Source organism: Ambystoma mexicanum, chromosome 11 (assembly GCF_040938575.1).
Source record: "Ambystoma mexicanum isolate Mex_15411 chromosome 11, UKY_AmexF1_1, whole genome shotgun sequence".
NCBI classification, from domain to species: Eukaryota; Metazoa; Chordata; class Amphibia; order Caudata; family Ambystomatidae; genus Ambystoma; species Ambystoma mexicanum.
In genome coordinates, this window is record NC_090934.1 from 873,837,240 (window position 1) to 873,855,619 (window position 18,380).

General features: G+C 41.5%; 1 protein-coding gene across 2 annotated transcripts in view; it reads right to left on the bottom strand.

Moving 5' to 3' along the window:
* Window positions 1-11,734: 11,734 nt before the first annotated feature.
* TSSC4 (tumor suppressing subtransferable candidate 4) overlaps window positions 11,735-18,380 on the bottom strand; it is a 69,193-nt gene continuing 62,547 nt past the window's right edge. For both annotated transcript variants that reach the window (XM_069623933.1, XM_069623934.1), the window contains exon 3: window positions 11,735-13,262. In XM_069623933.1, the coding sequence (XP_069480034.1) occupies window positions 12,190-13,185 (996 nt within the window). In that variant the 5' untranslated portion in view covers window positions 13,186-13,262 and the 3' untranslated portion in view covers window positions 11,735-12,189. The remainder of the gene's footprint in view (window positions 13,263-18,380) is intronic.

An 18,380-nucleotide genomic window follows, 5' to 3' on the forward strand; every position in this document is an offset into this window, starting at 1 on the left:
TAAAAAGTACCTTCCTAAAAATAGATATCTAATACGATGAAATGACAAATTGAAAACAATGAAAGGAGGTAATAATTTGATACGGTTAACACCCACATAACTGACTAAGTACTAAAAGTCGACTAACTAAATACTATAAATTGAATAAAAATAAATTACTGACAATGGTGAAACAAATTAACCCTTTAGCTAAACAATGACCAGAATGAAAATATTCAACCTCTTACAGGTTCCACATAGGAACTTACTGAAGAAATCATGTAACACGGTATCCAGTTATATTTTCGAAGGTAATAATTTCAAAAGTCAAAATGTCGAAAATATTATTTCGAAAATGTTTATGTCGAATAATTAATCATTCAAAATAATAGGTAAGTGGTATATTAAATATTTTATTAAAGAGTAAGTGATATATTAAATATTTTATTAAATAGTAAAAGTGGTAAATAGTAACAGTGGTTTATTAAATATATATTTTAATAAATAGTAACAGTAGTATATACAAGGTAAGTGGTATAAAATATTTTATTAAATTGTAACAGTGCTAAATTAAATATTTTATTAAATAATAACACTAGTATAGGTGAGTTGTAACTGAGTTTTAACTGCTATTTATTATCACCACTAGATGGTGCCATTGTATAACAAAACATATTTTAACATAATATTGTAAGTTCTTAAATTCTTTACGTAACTGTACGTATGTGTTACGTCTACATAAGCGCCATTTTTTAAGTCCATTAGTTCCGCTCTTCCGTTCCGGTCGGGTGTACTCGTTGCTGTTTCCTGGATTTTTTATTTTTGGATCATTTTTGTATTTCCATCGTGGGATTCCTGGAACGGACAGATTTCCTATTGACTTTTTTTTTTATCGTCGGATTCATGGAACGGACTATGGTTTTTTTACTTGGATTTTTGGCTTTTCAACATCCGGATTTTACTTTTCAACCATGGATTGGATTATGGATTGTGATTTTTTTTTGGCTGGATTTCACTTCTCGATCATGGATTGGATTATGGATTATGATTTTCTTTGACTGGATCGCACTATGGATTTTTAATAGGATGCTCAGTGGATTAGGTTTACTTTTGTTTGGGACAGATTGGCATTGTTGGGTACGTTCCATTTTCCATGGAGGATCGAGGATTTTCCAAACTGAGTATGTTAACATTTTAAATTATAAGCAATTGATTCTAAATAGTTGAATGTTTCTTCTGTTTCAAACTGTTTTACTATATTTTTAATCCTTTGTTCATAGCCGCGATATTTCTTTTTTCTCAATTGTGTGTTTTCAAGGGAAATGCTCTGGGATAATTTAAAGGGATACTCTAGTAAAAAAAGTTTATTTCAAAAATAGATAGGCCACATTAAAAAAAAAAATAAATCGCATCCTCCGTTTTAAAACTTCCTATGTAAAATTTTGAGCTATTCAAGCTCAAAATTCGAAAAAGCAAGCACAGGGGGGCCGCCATTTTGTGAAATGGAGGCCCTCCTAAGCTGGCTTTTGCTTTTGCGGCACTAATGAAGGAAAAGCCAGCCAGCTGTAGTAAACAAAGTCTACCGCTGGGTGGCTTTCCCTTCATTAGTGCCGGGACTCGGAGGACGCGGACCGGAGACCAGAGCAGGAAAGCTGGAGCTGAATCTCGGTAAGTGCTATTTTTTTTACAAAAAATAAGCACTAGCTGCGTTTTTTTTTCTAAGTTTTCCGGGCTGGAGGAGCCCGGAAAACTTAGAAATAAAACCGCAGCTTTAAAAACGTATTTATGTTTGCGGTCGCTTTTGAAGCGACCGCAAACATAAATACAAAGTTATTGTGTTGGAAAACGCTGCGGTTTTAAAACCGCAGCGTTTTCCAACACAACCGTGTTGTGTCTGCCTGAATCTGCTTTTCCATTTGGGGCTCTCGGGCTCCCCACGGGAAGCCCGAGAGCCCCAAATGGAAAAGCAGATTCAGGCAGACACAACGCGGCATGGCGGAAAACAACCGCGTTGTGTCTGACTGAATCTGCTTTTCCATTTGGGGCTCTCGGGCTCCCCACGGGGAAAGAGCAGATTGGAAAAGCAGATTCAGGCAGACAACGTAGCATTTCCCATTTGGGGCTCTCGGGCTCCCCAGGGGGAGCCCGAGAGCCCCAAATGGGAAATCAGCTGCAGGTAGAAACACTACGCGTCATGTAAGCATAACCGCGTGTGTTTCTGCCTGCTGTGGCTTTCACTTTGGGTCTCCGGTGCTCCCATGGGAGCACCGGAGACCCAAAGTGATAGCCACAGCAGGCAGAAACACACGCGGTTGTGTTGGAAAACGCTGCGGTTTTTCTTTCCAAGTTTCTCAGGCTCCTCCGAGCCGGAGGAGCCTGAGAAACTTGGAACGAAAAACTGCAGCGTTTTCCACCACAATAACGTTGTATTTATGTTTGCGGTCGCTTCAAAAGCGACCGCAAACATAAATACGTTTTTAAAGCTGCGGTTTTATTTCTAAGTTTTCCGGGCTCCTCCAGCCCGGAAAACTTAGAAAAAAAACCGCAGCTAGTGCTTATTTTTTGTAAAAAAAAATAGCACTTACCGAGATTCAGCTGCAGCTTTCCTGCTCTGGTCTCCGGTCCGCGTCGTCCGAGTCCCGGCACTAATGAAGGGAAAGCCACCCAGCGGTAGACTTTGTTTACTACAGCTGGCTGGCTTTTCCTTCATTAGTGCCGCAAAAGCAAAAGCCAGCACAGGAGGGCCTCCATTTCACAAAATGGCGGCCCCCCTGTGCTTGCTTTTTCGAATTTTGAGCTTGAATAGCCCAACATTTTACATAGGAAGTTTTAAAACGGAGGATGCGATTTTTTTTTTTTTAATGTGGCCTATCTATTTTTGAAATACATTTTTTTACTAGAGTATGCCTTTAAATTCCTGTGCAGATTGTTCCGATATTAAGTCTTTCATGAAATGCCACAATGTTGGGTTGTTGGTATTAAAGTTTCTGTTAACCCTGTTGTGCCACCCTTCTAACATATTGTTGGTTTTTGCCCTTCCTTCAATCACTGCATTGTAGCAGTTCCACCATACCACCTGATATTTAGGTCTCCTTGTGCCATTTTGCGTTAGTTGTCCTAACCATGTGCTTTCCATGTAATCCATTAATTCTGTGTTCTGTTCCTCATTGTTTATGAAGTAATTTGTGTCGATCAAATGTTCGTAAAATGTAATTACTTTGTCTTCTTTTGCAAAGGCTAATGCAAACAATTTTTTTACATTATGTTGGAAAGCGCCATCTTCGATGTATTTGGTGTGGAGCCCTAGTTTTTGCAGTTTCTTCAATATTGCCTGGGTAAAATGGAAAAAACATCCTTGTATACTGGTTTCTTTATATATTCAGGTGAATGCCTTGATTTGTGCCAGTTCGTAGTCCATAATGATAGTGGTAGGTTTTTCTCAGGTATGGCCTCTTTAATTTTTTCAAACACTATATTTTGTACATTTCCTGTTTTTTTGGGCATCAAAACGAAGATTAGTGGAATTAGATGGTTATTTATCGAACCATGTACACTATAAAATTGCTGGAACGGTTGTGGGCACGATTTGAATGTGACGTCGCTTTGCCAAATGTCACATTTACCAAGCTGCCTTAAATTACTGTTTGTTGTGAACATTATAACTTTTTCATCCTTTACTTGTATTGCTGTGTAATGAAAATGTTCTCCTTTTTCTGTTTTTTTTTTAAAATATTTCCACTATGCTTATTTCTTCGTAATTTCTGGGTGGTGGCGCTAGATTTTCTTTTTGTTGGTTTTTTCTATCTATTGTACGCTGTATATGTTTTTCCGCTGGCATTTGTGCCAATACGTGCAATGGAATTTTGTTGCAGTTTCGAGCAATCACAGACCCGCTGGCCTCAGTCGGGTTTTCCATTGCTCTTCTTTTCAGTTCATTCGTTCATTGTTTTTTTAACCACTATAGTGGTTCTGTCAGGTAGATTGTTGTGTTCCCCCTTTGTTTTTACCATTGTATTTTCCGTTATCACGCTTTCTGTACACTTTGTTTTTGTATATTCTGTGCACTTCCAATATGTTTTCGTTTTTTTTTAAATTCTTTATTGTATACGTATCCCTCATGAATCAGCTGTTCTCCTCCTTTGAGATGTAACATTTTCCACTTTCTCGCTCATTTTATATCTGAACAAAAACAACGTTTCACTATTTGTTCTATATTATGTATAGATTATTATAGCCTATATTAATTTCTATATTTTTATGTAATATTACCTGTATTTACGTCAAGTAGCTGCAGTGTACTTTTTCCGTTTGCTCGGACCTCAGGTTCTGTCAGGTAATGACAGTTTGTCGCAACCGTCATCTGTTCGCCAGCGTTCATTTAAGGTTCTTTACTCTTGGCTTTCACTCATTCGTTTAACCCTTAGTAATCGTACTTTATGTGCTTTTTGTCATTCATAATGTGTAATATATGCCTAATTTTCGCGGAGGGTGCGAGGGTTCCGTTTATTTTGGACAAGTACCATTGATATTTTGGCATTGCGTTATCGAAATCTTTTTCAAATTTTTTTTTCGAACAAATGACTATGGCCATTTTAAGTATGTAATTTCGACATATTTACATTCGACATTTTTTTCGACATTATTTTTCGGTAATATTTTTTCGATAATATCACTATAAACCATGTAACACAAGGACTGCTTGCAAAAGACCTTAACTATTAGGTAAGACACGCTCTGTGGGTCTGACTGAAGTATGGTGAAATTGAACTAATTAATACAATTAGGAACTAACACTTTTTTCTACTCTTCCTTCCTCCCAACCCTTCCTGCCCTTTCACACTGTTACCTACTTGTAGAAACAAATCAGTGAAACACACTGAAGAATGTGAATGTATACATTTTTATGCATGAATAGAATGTATAACAACAATGAAGCCAATCACTAAAAAAAGCAGAATACAATGAAAGTCACTCATCTGAATGTAAAGATATCAAATGTGATCCACAGATAATTATTGCATAATGTTTACACTAACCCAAATTGGGTAATTCTAAAGCTAACTTACTGTGCCTTGAGGAAGCCCAGGTAAGGGCGAAACACATGCATGTGCCTCAGAAAAGGAGATTGTAGGAACTATGTACATTCTAAGAAAATATTAGACTAGCACTGAATCAAAAATTAAATATACAAACTCATGCACATTATTTTCTCTAAAATATACGAAAACCTAGGGGCATGAACTGAATTTAGCACAACCCTCTGAAAACGTCTTAAATCTGACTGACATCCCCCCTCCTTCGAGATGTGGCTAAAGTCCCTCACTTGGACTCAAATGTGAGGAAGACTACATTAATTCCCTCCCCTTGAACTCTCGCCCCAAAAATGTGTGGACGGACTTTTGTAGTTACCTGAACAGTAAAGATAACATAGTACTGCTCGCTTCTCCCCTACCTGATATATAGATCGAACTGTGGTGTTGCCTAAGGAACGACTAATGAGGTGCTAGCCTGCCCCCTTGGGTGAAATCCCCAAATGTACCACTTAATTTATTCGTGTAACACCAATTGCTTATGTACTGTGTTGTGTGCCTGCTGCTATATCTTGGCAATAAAGAAAGTTTTAAACATTTTTTTTAAAAAATCTGACTGATCAGTTATCAGTCTCTGCCCAGATCTGCTACTTTTTTTTTTTGCAATCAGATACTACCTAACCCATGGAAGGTGCACTGCCCTATACTCACTACTCCTACTCTTAACTGGAATGGGTGTTGCATGTTTGTATTGTTTTCTATATGCAGGTGGGTCGTCGGAGGCACAGAATGAGGGTTTTTTGAGGCTGGATGCACAGAAAACAGTAAAAGTACCCGCATACCTCAGATTCCCACAAGGGAGTGCTTTCGCCTGTATGCAGAGATCCAGGGAGGCCCTGCTACCACGATATATATTGGGCATCTATTGAGTTGCTGATGCAAATATTTTTCCCATGTTAAGTGACATCCACAGAGAAAATGTTTTTCAAAATATGTTAGCGCAGTTAAAATTGTAGTCGCTCGTGCGGAGGGCAATACTCTTGTATTGTTCTGCAATAAAACTCACAATAAAGACATTTTTATAAAAACACAGGCAATGCTAATGCTATGAAGAGTAAGAATCGAAGAGCGATTAAGAATACTTCATGGTCAGTGAAAGAGGACTTTGATATGATCCTCTGCTGGGGAGGACCCACCTAAGCAGCTTAAAAAGAGAAGGACTCTTATCAGGGAGACAGCACTGGGAAGCAGAAGCACAGGATTTTCAAACCTGTGTTTCAGGGATAGCGGAATGAAGCAATGAAGTCCTGTGCCCCGTGCAGGCAACCAGCTGGTGCATGCACAAAGAATTGAGAGAGCTGGAACTAAGAGAACCTGAGTGGTGCTTGTGCCAAGAAGGGTGGATAGTGCCGGCTGAACAGCACCAAGACCTCCATGACCTGGAATATGCGGAATGAGTGTCGATAGAGCAAGAAGGTCCTCAAAGCCATCCTAACTAGAAGTATTCCCGTCCCAAGAACAGGCCCGGTGATGCCAAACCCCCGGAGGGAAGGTAATGGGGACGGCGGAATGTCGGAATTCACAAACGTGCAAATCGTAATACTACTCTGTAAATAGGACGATTGGAATTCAAGAGTAAACTATTGCTGGCCCGAAGGCTGAAATTCCAATGATAAGGAATTATGAAATGTCAACAAAGAGAACAAGAATAGTTATCTCTGTACCAGTGAAGGTGGGGGCAATCAATCGGATAGTAGAAGAATACGTCAAAAATACTATACTTGAGAACACAGCTTACTCGTCGCAGTACAAGAATAAGTGAAGAATAAATGGGGACACAACCTACTCGTCCCAGTAGAAAAATCAGTCAAGAGTGCTTCGGGAACCAGTCTATTTGTATAGCAATATAAAATAAAGGAAACAAGTGAATAAAGAATCCACAGAACAAGCAAGTCTTAATAAAGGGAGCGAGAAAGAAACTGCAAGTTGCCAAAAAGGGGGGTGGGGGGGGAAGGGTCAGAACCTTCATTAGATAAACTAAGCAAGTTTTGTATAGGACGAAAAGGGGACAACACGGAAGTGAAAAAGTCCCCCAGAAAAACAAAAATAACTGATTCAAGACATCACAAAAAGCCATTTAAAAAGATAGCTTACTAAGGGTGAGCAAACCTGTCCAGGATAAGGGAGTCCCCTCCCCCCCCCCCATGGTGGCACAGAGCTTCCTGAAGGACATGTGGAGGTGCCAGACCATAACACCTCGAGATGGATGCATAGCAGATGCTGCGTATTTTCTGGAGGAGATGTACCTAAATCCTTGTGGCTATATCTTTCTAAGATCAGGCAGAGAGAGGTGTAGTGATTCGCATCAACATTTTAATGCTATATGAGCTGTCCCATGGACACTGACCAACACAAACTGTGTTGTACTAAGTATCTAAATATCTTGTTTTTTCCACTTTCATGCAGTTTTTTTGAATATGAATTCTGTCATGATGCCAACGCGTTTTCTCCCCTCTACATACATGCCGGCTGCTTCACGGGCTCCGCGCTTGTCCAGTTTCCAGGTCGCAGCATATGCTCTTTTTAGAGCTTGGAAGGCGTCTGGACGGTTGCCATGGTCATGGTACACCTTGCATTCACACGGCTTGCCCCCCCTCGCGATTGGCCAGAACTCACGATCACGTGATGCTGGCTTCAAGCGTATGATGCAAAGCACTGTTCCATTGGGCCAATAAAAGGCCTCCACACTTCCATGTCGGTGCTTCCGATTGTTTCCTTTCCTTGGAGCCCGTATTGTGCATTCCTTGTACCACGCCATTACTTACCTTGATTGACTCCTGGATCCTTGACCTCGGCCTGCTTTCTTGACCATACCTACGCTTCACGAACTTGTCCGCCTTGCCCACGCTGTTATCAATGTTTACCTGTGACTGGATTAACCATGGATTACATTCTGGTATTATCTGCGCCCTCACGGATACTCGACTCGGTCTGTTTGGATTGCCTTCGCCTATCATAGCATCCCAGTCTCAGCCCAACCGTGCACCGACCAAGGACTGCCTCAGGTTACTGGACAGCTGTTGTCTGTCCCTTCCTATTCTCCCTCACGTAACTCCTGTACTTAGCCATTCCATACTTGCCTCACCTTCTGCATACAGCTCAATCTAATATAAAACTCTTTTCCCGACCTCACTTCCTCTTACCCTAAAGAGACTGGCACATAACTATTGGACGCCCGGGGTAGCCCCTATACTAACCTTCCCTCCTTTTTCGTTTTTTCCTGCTTCCCTCCTGGCATATTGACAACCTTTACTCTGAAACAACCACACAGCCTGGCATGCCATTTTCTCCAACATAGTCCTATTGATTTTCAGTCCTTACTTGCGTTTCTGCCTCCCTGGGGGTTCCCTTGACTATGTTCTGGTTACTGTGCTTTTCTCCAGGGCCAGAAAGTGTGGGGAGTGTGTGCAGAAGTTATTCCAGATCTTGGTCCCCTCATGCCTCTGGTCTTCCACTCATTCCTGTATTGAGCTTTAAGTATTGCACTATGTTCTCCTAACCCGACTTCCGCTTGTTTACGCAGCTTGCTGTGGAAACACAGGGAATCGGGTTCTCATGCACTTCCAAGCAATCAAGCCATCTGGCCTGGTGGTTCAAACAGGCAGTAGGGTGTATTGCTGGGAAGGTTCCCTTGAGTTGAGGGGGCCCGGATGCCAGATGGAAGAGAGGAACAGGCCAGAGAGGGTCTCTAACCAAGCATACCTGAGATACTGCCGGTGGGTATTCAAGTCTCACGGGGAGTCTCCATTGTTTGTGTATTGCCTTGGGGGCCCAGAATCGAATACATTCTTAATGCATTGTTTCCACTACTCACTCATCATTCGGTTTCTTTCCATTCTTGACTCCTATCCCCTCTATACCCTCCCTAATCCCCACTCATGTATCTGGTCCGTCTTGATCTCATTTTCATTTTGTCTTTATCCATAACATCCATTTCTGTAAACCCAGTTTACTCTTCTGATCATCATCTTCTATTTTTTTCAATTCTTCCTTCTTTCCTCTTACCTACTTCTCCTGGTTCTGACATATGCTAATAATCCTGTTTCCTCTTGCATTTCAAATCTTCCTACGCATTCTCCGTTTGCTGCCCTCTCGGCTGATGTGGTTGCTACATGGTCTACTTCCCTCGATTGTCTTTATCCCACAACTTCTTTCTGCCCTTCTCAGAAAGCATCTCAATCATGGCTTAATCTATGCAACGAGTTCTTCACCCTATCGAGCGACGCTAACGTAGTTCCTTTCCTGGCGCAGATCAACTGTCTTTTTCTTTGCATCATACACTATATGATAATGATCTTCTTTTAGCTAAACGCTCATACTATTCTGATCTTCTGCAATCTCAATCTACTCATCCTATGCATCTGTTTCAATCGCTATCTCGTCATCTTTCTACCCCTTCCCTCGATTACTCGCTTAACTATTTTAACAGCATCTGATTTTTCTTCAAAAGGTAGCCACTCTTCGAGCAGCCATCGTTCCTTCCTCTACCGTATACTCTTCTTCCCCAATCTCCTGCCCCACCTCGGGTATCTCATCTTTCTCTCAGATCTCTAATTCGGAGACTTTCTTTACTTGCTCGTGCCCACCCTACTGCTTTCTCCCTCAGAACCATTTCCTTCTTTACTCATTCCTGAGGTTCATCCCTCGCTGGTCTCTTTTCTTACCTCTCTCTTTAATACTTATCTCCTAACTTCAACCTTTCCCTCTTCATTTAAGCACGCTTCCATTCTTCCCATTCTAAAGAAATCTTCCAGACACCTCACTTCCTGCCAATTTCTGACCCATTCATCTTCTTCCCTATCTAAGCTTCTTGAGCGCCTTGTCTATTCCCAGGTCTCTACTTTCGTCACGGAGCACGCTATGCTCTCTTGGTCAGAGTATGGTTTTTGCCCTCTCCACGCTACTGAAGGTGCTCTTTCTGTTTGTGATTCTTTGCTTTTCTGTTTGTTACTCTAAACACTCTTCTCTTTTCATTCTAGTGGATTTATCACTACCTTGACACTGGATCATACTCTTATTCTGTCTTGTCTTTCTCATTTTAGGTTTTCGGGTTCAGTTTCATCTTGGTTTTGCTATCTATCATATTCAGTATCTTGGGCTGGGTCCTCTTCCGACACACTACCTCTTCTTCATAGTGTTCCTCAAGGTTCTGTCTTAGGACCTTTTCTCTTCGGCCTCCACTCATCTCCCTTGCTGCCATCATTTCGACTTTGTGAAAATTCCATCATTTCTATGCGGATCATACCCAGCTCTTACCGTCTTTCTCTTCCTTTTCATCTGCTATTCATAATAACCTTACCCCTTGTCTTCTAGCTTTTAAATCCTGGATGTCTGATCAGTCTCTCGTCTTGAATGCTAATAAAACGGAATTTCTCTTTTTTCCTGCCAATACTATTCCCTCTGCTTCCCCTGCTCCTTTTGTTTCACTCCCCTATCCCCCCTTCGGAACTACCCATTTCATCTTCTGTTCGTAATCTTGGTATTTAGCTTGATACCGACTTATCCTTTTCTCATCGCATTTCTATTTCCTCATGTGCGTTTCGCTAACAACTGTGTATCTTGCCCTCTTCTCACGTTTGGAGCCACTAAGCTTTCCTCACTTATCTTTTCCCGTTTATTCTATTGCTCTGCTACACTCTTTAGACTCCCAGTCTTTCGCTTGGCTACTCTAAAGTCTGTTTTCAATGCTTCCATTCATCTCCTAAACCTTCTTTTCCCTTGTTATTCAATTTCTCGGCCATTGTCTTCTCTTGGCTGGTTTTCTTTTCACTCTCGCCTCAAATTTTACTTTCTCTGTCTTGTTTTCAAATCTCTCTATGGCCTTGCGCCCTCTTATCTTTCCTCTGTCTCTTTCTATTCTCCATGTGTTCTTCGCTCACAGTCTCAATTTCTAGTATCAGTTCCTCACCCTCCCTGTGCCAAGTCACCGTTTTGCTCTTTTACTTTGCTAGCTCTATTTCATTGGAATGTTCTTACTCCAACTCTTTGTTCCATTACCTCTTACTCTCTACTTCGAACTACTTTTAAGACCGAATTTAGAATTATGAATACTTTTTTGTGGTTTTTGACCGTGCATGTTATTGTACTGTAAAGTGTGTTCTCTGTTCAGCGCTTTGATGTAAAGAGCTATATATGTCACAAATAAATACAAATCGTTAACTTAGTCAACACTTTAAAGTTAATGTAGTTCAAACTAAACAGAATCTCCAAAAACATTGTGAAACACAGAACGAAAAGTAGAGGAGCCAGGAGCATAAACCAGCCAGAGAGCTAAATTGTTTGTAAGAGACTTTGTTTGTGGAAGAGCCCTACTTAAAAGTTAGAATCTAAGACAGTTTATCCTAATAAAGGGATCATCTTTGCATGATGATGTACATTAAGAAAGTGGCTTTTCACTAGTCCAAAACATTTTCTTCAAGAGCAAGCGATCTAAAATGCCATAGAAGGAGTTAATAAAAGTACCATTCTGCTGCGGTGACAAGTTAAACAATTGAGGTGCTCCTCAATATCCTGACAAGCATATCCTTCCAAAGGATCTCAGGGTAAAGAAGCAGCGCCACAGGATCCACATTTTCTGTTGAAACCTCATCAGCTGTAAACAAGTCGCCTCGTGACATTTTCTCTTCTTCACGCAGAAACAACCGAGGCATTCAAAAGAGTATAAATACATTTTGGCTGCACACACTGCACATTTATTTCTGTTAATATACAGCCTTTTTTTAAAACCAAAAAAACAAAAAGGTATTGCAAGCACATCAGTTTGCTTCCCCAATTCCAGCCAGGTTACAGGGACTACCCTCACATCTCTCACACACACTAACTACCCTTGCATCTCACACGCTAAGAGAATCAGATGTCAGTTTTCAACCACAAAAACAATAACCTTCATAATTGTCTTGAGTAAAACAAGTCAAGAGCAGATGAACAGCGATTTTACGTTTACTGGAGGCATTCATTTGCTAAATGCCAAAACCCATCACCCTGTTTCTGCATGACCAGACTGTGCAAACGCAGAGCAGGGTCAATCTGAGAAGATAATGAAGACGCCAGCTCCTTGGACAGAGGGCAAATGGGTTGCTTAAGTTTAAGTACACACAATTGCTGGACATCCCAAAGTCATTCAGGCCGTGTCCTCATCCTCAGCATCAGCATTGTGGACTCTGGCTCTGATGTTCTTCCTGATCCTCTTTTTGTTGCTGTGGAATCCCAATTCCTGGCTGGACCCTTTATCCAGGACATGGGCTGCATCTGTTTCTTCAAGTCCTGGTTCCTCTTCCTTTTTCAATTCAGCATGGTCCACATTTTCTACCTCTTCTCCCTGCGCAGCCTCTTCTTCCACTCCCCACTCAGCAGCTATCTTACTTCCATCCATCCCCAAGACAGATTTGACATTCTTCTGTTCTTTTTGACCATCTTCCTTTCCTTTTCTCTGGAGCTCACTTTTACTAGGCTTGGAAAAAAGGATTCTCCCCAGGCCGCTGCTGGAGGTATCCTGATTGAAAGCTGGGATGAAGTCATTTAGGGTATTGGGTACCTTCTCTGCCATCTTCCTTCTCTTCATGTCCTCTAGGAAGTTCTCTGCCACCATGGTGTTGGTCTTGTCGCTAAGCTCAGCCACTTCTTCCAAGCTATACTTGGTCCATCGCTCTGGGTGTGCTACATAATCTGGGACGGAGCTTGCCAGCCGTCTCTGCTGTGGAGAGGCTTCTCCTATGCTTCGGATCAGTGGGCCGGGAGGCAGTGGACGCTTGAAGTTCCACTCAGGAACTATGACCGGACATGTTACAGCTCGATTGGTAGCTCCTTCCAAGCTATCAAATATGCTTTGGCTGCGCACACTGAATGTGGAGCTCATGCCCTTCAGGTGGAATGGTTGAACTGGGTTCACCTGCCTGCTAGTAAAAAGACTTGGCGGCTTGATGCCATCTAGCAAAAGTGTCTTATCCACTTCCTCCGCAGGGAAGTGTGTGTCCACCTCTGCATCCAGAGGAAAGACAGGATCCTCAGGGTCCGAGTCACTGAGAGAAGCTGCATCTGTTGAAAGGGTGGTCACATAATCGGTGGCTCTGCCTGCTACGATATCCTCCACAGAGTCCCCATCTCCCTTTTCGTCCATCTTCACTCGCCAATGGGGTCAGCCCCTTAGCAAGCAGCTGCAAACAGGGCCTTCCAGATGTCTAAGAATTTTAAGGCCTAGAGGATGGAGAAAGAAAAAGGTTAACTCAAAGTGAAACAAAATAAGAAGGCATACATATAATAGCAGGGTGGTTATTAAAAGAATGTGCCTACTTAAACGAGGAGAAACAATCAACACACATGCCAATATATATGGAAGTAAAGGAGCAAGTGGTTCATAAACTGATCACACAAACATACTTCACCCCAGACCCAGATTTCCTGCTCTCCATTAAAAGACACCTTCACAAACACCTTGGCCTTACTCCCGATCATCTTTGGCGACATAAACTAGAGATATTTGCCAATGGCAAAGTCTTAGACCTAGAGAACTGTATTATTTGCCCAATCACTCAAAAGGTTGGATGTATGGCCTCACTTCACCTGCCTTCACTCCACCATACATTCGACACTTCTACATACCTTTACTTCTCCTGTCCAAGTACTACTAGGATTCATTTTGTCATTACAGGGGGAGACCCCTTGCAACCCCCTTCTTTTCTACCACCATATTCTTTCCCCCTGCTATCCCTTGACCCCCCTCACCCCCTGACCTTATTCTATTTGATGGTTTATAGTGCAAACCTGGCACACAGGCAGCAGAGCGCTTTACAGGGATCAGGAAAAGCCAGAGGCTAGCATCGAGATAGCATTTTTAACAGCAACGCAGTACTGTAGGGGATTGTCTGGGTTTCAGTCCATGGGGAGGAAGCGATGAAAGAGCCAGTTCTTCATGATTTTGCGGAACTGCATGATGGAGGAGGCAGTGCGCGCCACCAGTGGGGAGTGAATTCCAGAGGGATGGGGCATAGCAGGAGAAGGACCTTAAGCTAACCATAACCACACTCATTGTCACTTTCAATATGTGAAGCTACAGACAAATGTAAGGAATAAAGAAATAATTGCGTGAGAAACGAAATGTCTGGCAACAGGAATGTAGACAAAGTGCGTGCTAAGAAAGTTTTCTGGGTGAAGTAAACAGGGGTGTGGGGGGATACCAAAAGGTCATATCCTTATCCTCACGCTCACCAGCAAGGCCTTCCTTGCACTCCATGTTATCTTGTTTTAAGTGGTAAATACTTATTTAATAGTAGTTGTGCCTAAGCAAATAGGAGCTCCCTGCATGGTCCGCTCTGTCCAAAAATAACACCTAGGTTTTGGTAGCAAAGGGTACCCTATACAGTGGCCATATTCTAATCAGCAGTGTTTGAAGGTGTCTGAACCTGTTGGAAGTGTCTTCCAGCCTCCCTAACTTTAAAACATGATCACTATATGATCTACAAGTGGCACCACAGCCAGCATGCATAATCAAACGGTTGACGGATGTTTCGCCTCCAAGTCACATTTTGGTAAAAACATGCCATTTGCCTTCATTGGCATTGGGGATTAAGCTTTATAAGCACTATCATAAGCTTCAAATGTTAATCTTAGGAACTAATCGTGTCCAAATGTAGTGGACTAAAAGTTATAGGTGGGTCCGCTTCAGCAATATGATATTTGTAACATTTTATTTGCCTTGTTAATCAAGCCACAGCGAGTAGTAACAGCCACTTTGAGGTCTATTGTATTTTTACAACTCAGTTACTCTCGCCTCCTTCAATAAGAGTGAGTGTATCACTTAACAGGGTGCTCCACACAGGATTTCAATACTTTAGATGACAATTCTTCATAACATTTCTGAAAAGTAGCATTGAAAGCCTTTGGAACAGGAACTTTACCAGAATAGCGGGACTCCATGAGGGCAACAATTTCCTAAACAGTAAATGGGCTCTCAGGGGTATTTCACATTTTAATGAATCACCCTCTAGGCAGATTCATTTTTACTTCATCTGTGCAAAAACGAGTTACTCGAGTATACAAAGTTTTGTTGTGTACTACAAAAGCTTAATGAATATATTGCCTCCCTCCAAATCAATTACGCAATTTTATTTGTCATGTCATTGATTGACAAGTAGTGCCCTTTACCCACGATTAGCAATGCAAACTCGCCAGTGGCCTATTTCCTAGACAAGGCGTCTCTTTGCAGAACATGTTTTTATGTCTGCAAACCTTGCCGAATATGTTATTTATCTTTAGGAAGCTAATAGATGTTTTCTAATACCACAATACTTACATCTGCTCTGAAAAGCCCTTTACAAATAAATTAGGGTAGAACCACCCTCCAAACATAAACCTGTGCAAATGATGCACTGTTTCTTGATCCAGTTCATCGACCTCATTTTTTTGCACAAAACCATGTATCCCCGCCAGTCAACGGTGCAGCAAAAAGACAAGCCAATCTATCTATCTTGTATCTCTAGTCAATTCGCTTAGATCTGCTTCAAGAATTGGAGTACCTTTATCGTTGTGAAATCAATCATGTTAAAAAATAGCCTATTGTATTACTTCAATGAAAAATAAGTTCTCACACAGCAGAAATTCTGTACAGCTTAATTTGTGCTTCATCAAGATGCAATTGTCCTACAAGTTTCTTTTTGGCTTATACTTTAATCCAGCAATTCCATGGTTACATTACACCATATAATCAATTATATATTGCCCATAAATAATTAATAGAACCAGTAGAGTTGTGCATCTCTGCATGTTCACCTCTTCATCAATTATTCTGCACATTTGTTTACCATTTTTATATGGCGTATACCAAGATGAGACCATTCACCAGCTTCTGGCTGTCTTGATGGACCCATCTTGGTATCCACTATATAAAAATGATAAACAAATGTGCAGAATAATCGATTGCTAATGAAAAGGTGACTACATGAAACACGCAAAGATGCACAACTCTTACTAGTTCCATTCATTTATTACAGGCAATATATAATATTCTATGGTGAAATGTAACCATCTTAAAATATTCTTTGAAGTAATGAAAAAGCAAAGATTTATCGTAAAATGATTTGAACATATAATTTACAACTAAAAAAGCACATGTATAACTTCAACGGCAACTTTCGTTCGGGTGCACAATTTGCACTAGCCACTGGCTACTGATATTTGACTCTTGGCAAGTAAGAAATGGTGTGCTGTGTGTATGTATAGAATGGAGGTGGCGTGTGACTTATGGCTGGATTGTAAATTGAACTTTTGCCCCCGCATTTGTTATTTAAAAGGACTCCTACATTTTGGCAAATGGAATTATTTGCAAGTGCACAGGAGTACATTCACATATGATCACAGTTTTACAGATTTAAATATTTAAACGTGTGATGTAGATGGGAAAGTTCATAATTTATTGCAGTTTGTGACCATTTACTTTCCTAATATGATAGGAAAATGAAAAATAGATAAAATCATCAGAAAATGTAGAAGAGAGATTTCTCAAGGACTCCCAACACTAACGTGCAGTGAAAAATCTGAAGATGACCACCAGATCTGGAGCTAAGCAGACCGGTCGAATTGGCTGTGGGCAGTATGACCCAAAATGACAGACCACTTTACAAGCAGTTTAAAAATGTAAAAGTAAACTGTTTTAATGTTGCAGAGGATTCCCAGCCTGACAAAGGGGAATATTCAAGAGCATGAGAATCCATAAAAGATCCAATGCTGGAGAAATCATACTAACATTTCTGACAAGAGTGAGGCAGGGAATGGGAATAACAGGATATACTGCATAAAAGAAGAAAGCATAATACTATTTAAAGACATAGTAATTCAACCTATTTGCAAACCGATTAACAGAATTCCAAACAGGTTGGCGCTCCTCTAAATGAAAATCAAATAATCTCAGTTTTTAAAGTGATTTTATTCAACCCTGCTATTTTCAAATTGAGTTTTTTTAAAGTTTCATATTACACAAATCCACAGAATGACAAGAAAAGATATTGTTACGTTAATCATGACATAAGCACCCTTTGGGCATGATGGTTACTAAGGGGACTCTAGAAATTACATAGTATCAAATATTAGTACCCGGCGAGGGCGCAATCGGAATGAAAGAGCCATTCTGATTGGCCCTCGCTGAGTCGTTACTAGGCCGGGAATCCCTCCATCGGGATTCCACGGCCTTGGTCCCCAGCGGGGGGCGTGGCAGCCCCTCAGCCAATGAGGAGGCTCGAAGCAGGGCCATCCCTGCTCCGAGCCTCCCCAAGGCTGAGAGGCTACTTTCGCCCCCCGCCGGAGACAGAGGTAAGGCTTTTTTTTTTCTCCTTCCCTCCCTCCTCGCACCTCCCTGTCCTCCCCACCCCACTTACCTTCTATGCCTTGGTCCCCGGAAGGGGACGATGAAAGCCTCCAGCCGTGTGAAGACTCGGAGCGGGGCCATCCCCGCTCCGAGCCTACACACGGCTGGAGACTTCCATCATCCCCCGCCGGGGACCCAGGTACGTTTTTTTTTCCTTTTTCTTTTTTCCCTTTCCCCTCCCAACCACACTTTTTTTCGGGAGCGGACGCGCTGGAAACGATTCCGTTCCCAGCGCGTCCGCTCCCGATGGCCACCATGGAAAGGGAAAACAGACTCCGTTTTCCATTTCCATGGGGGCCAATTTCTTTGACGTCTTTTTTTTCCCCCCAAAACGCTGGAGCGTTTCGGGAAAAAAAATAAAGCTTTTAGTGCCCCGGTCACACAGTTTTTGCGGCCCAGGGTACTAATAGCTATATGCCCCTTGCGGTGGGGGCATTAGCGACTCTGGTAATGCCCCGGGGCCTACGTTAAGGCCCTCACTACTGGGCCCCGTGGCATTACCTGAGTCGGTAATGCCCCTGCCGCTCGATGCATATTGCTTAAATAATTGGCAAGGACTGCCCCTTCAAAAGTTAAAATCGGTCACTCAATGTGCAACCATTGCACTATACCACAATTCTTATAGTAATGAGCATATGCTATAATATATCAATATTGCCAACTGCCTGGCCAACAGTTTCACCCACTTATGGGTTTTTTTCTAGGCAGAACAACAGTTGCTTAAGGCCAAAACCCAAAATACATACATACAATTAAGGTATAATGGGAACCGAAATTCGACATCCATAGTGGTCCATTTAGGACAATCACAAGTATATATAAATGGGGTATTCGCGATAATCACATAACATCCAAAAAGACCATGCACATTTTAATGGTGAACGAAAGAAAATGTGCATTGTGTTTACGTAATCATAGTAATTACAATCACGAAAAAAATGAAAATGTTATATGTG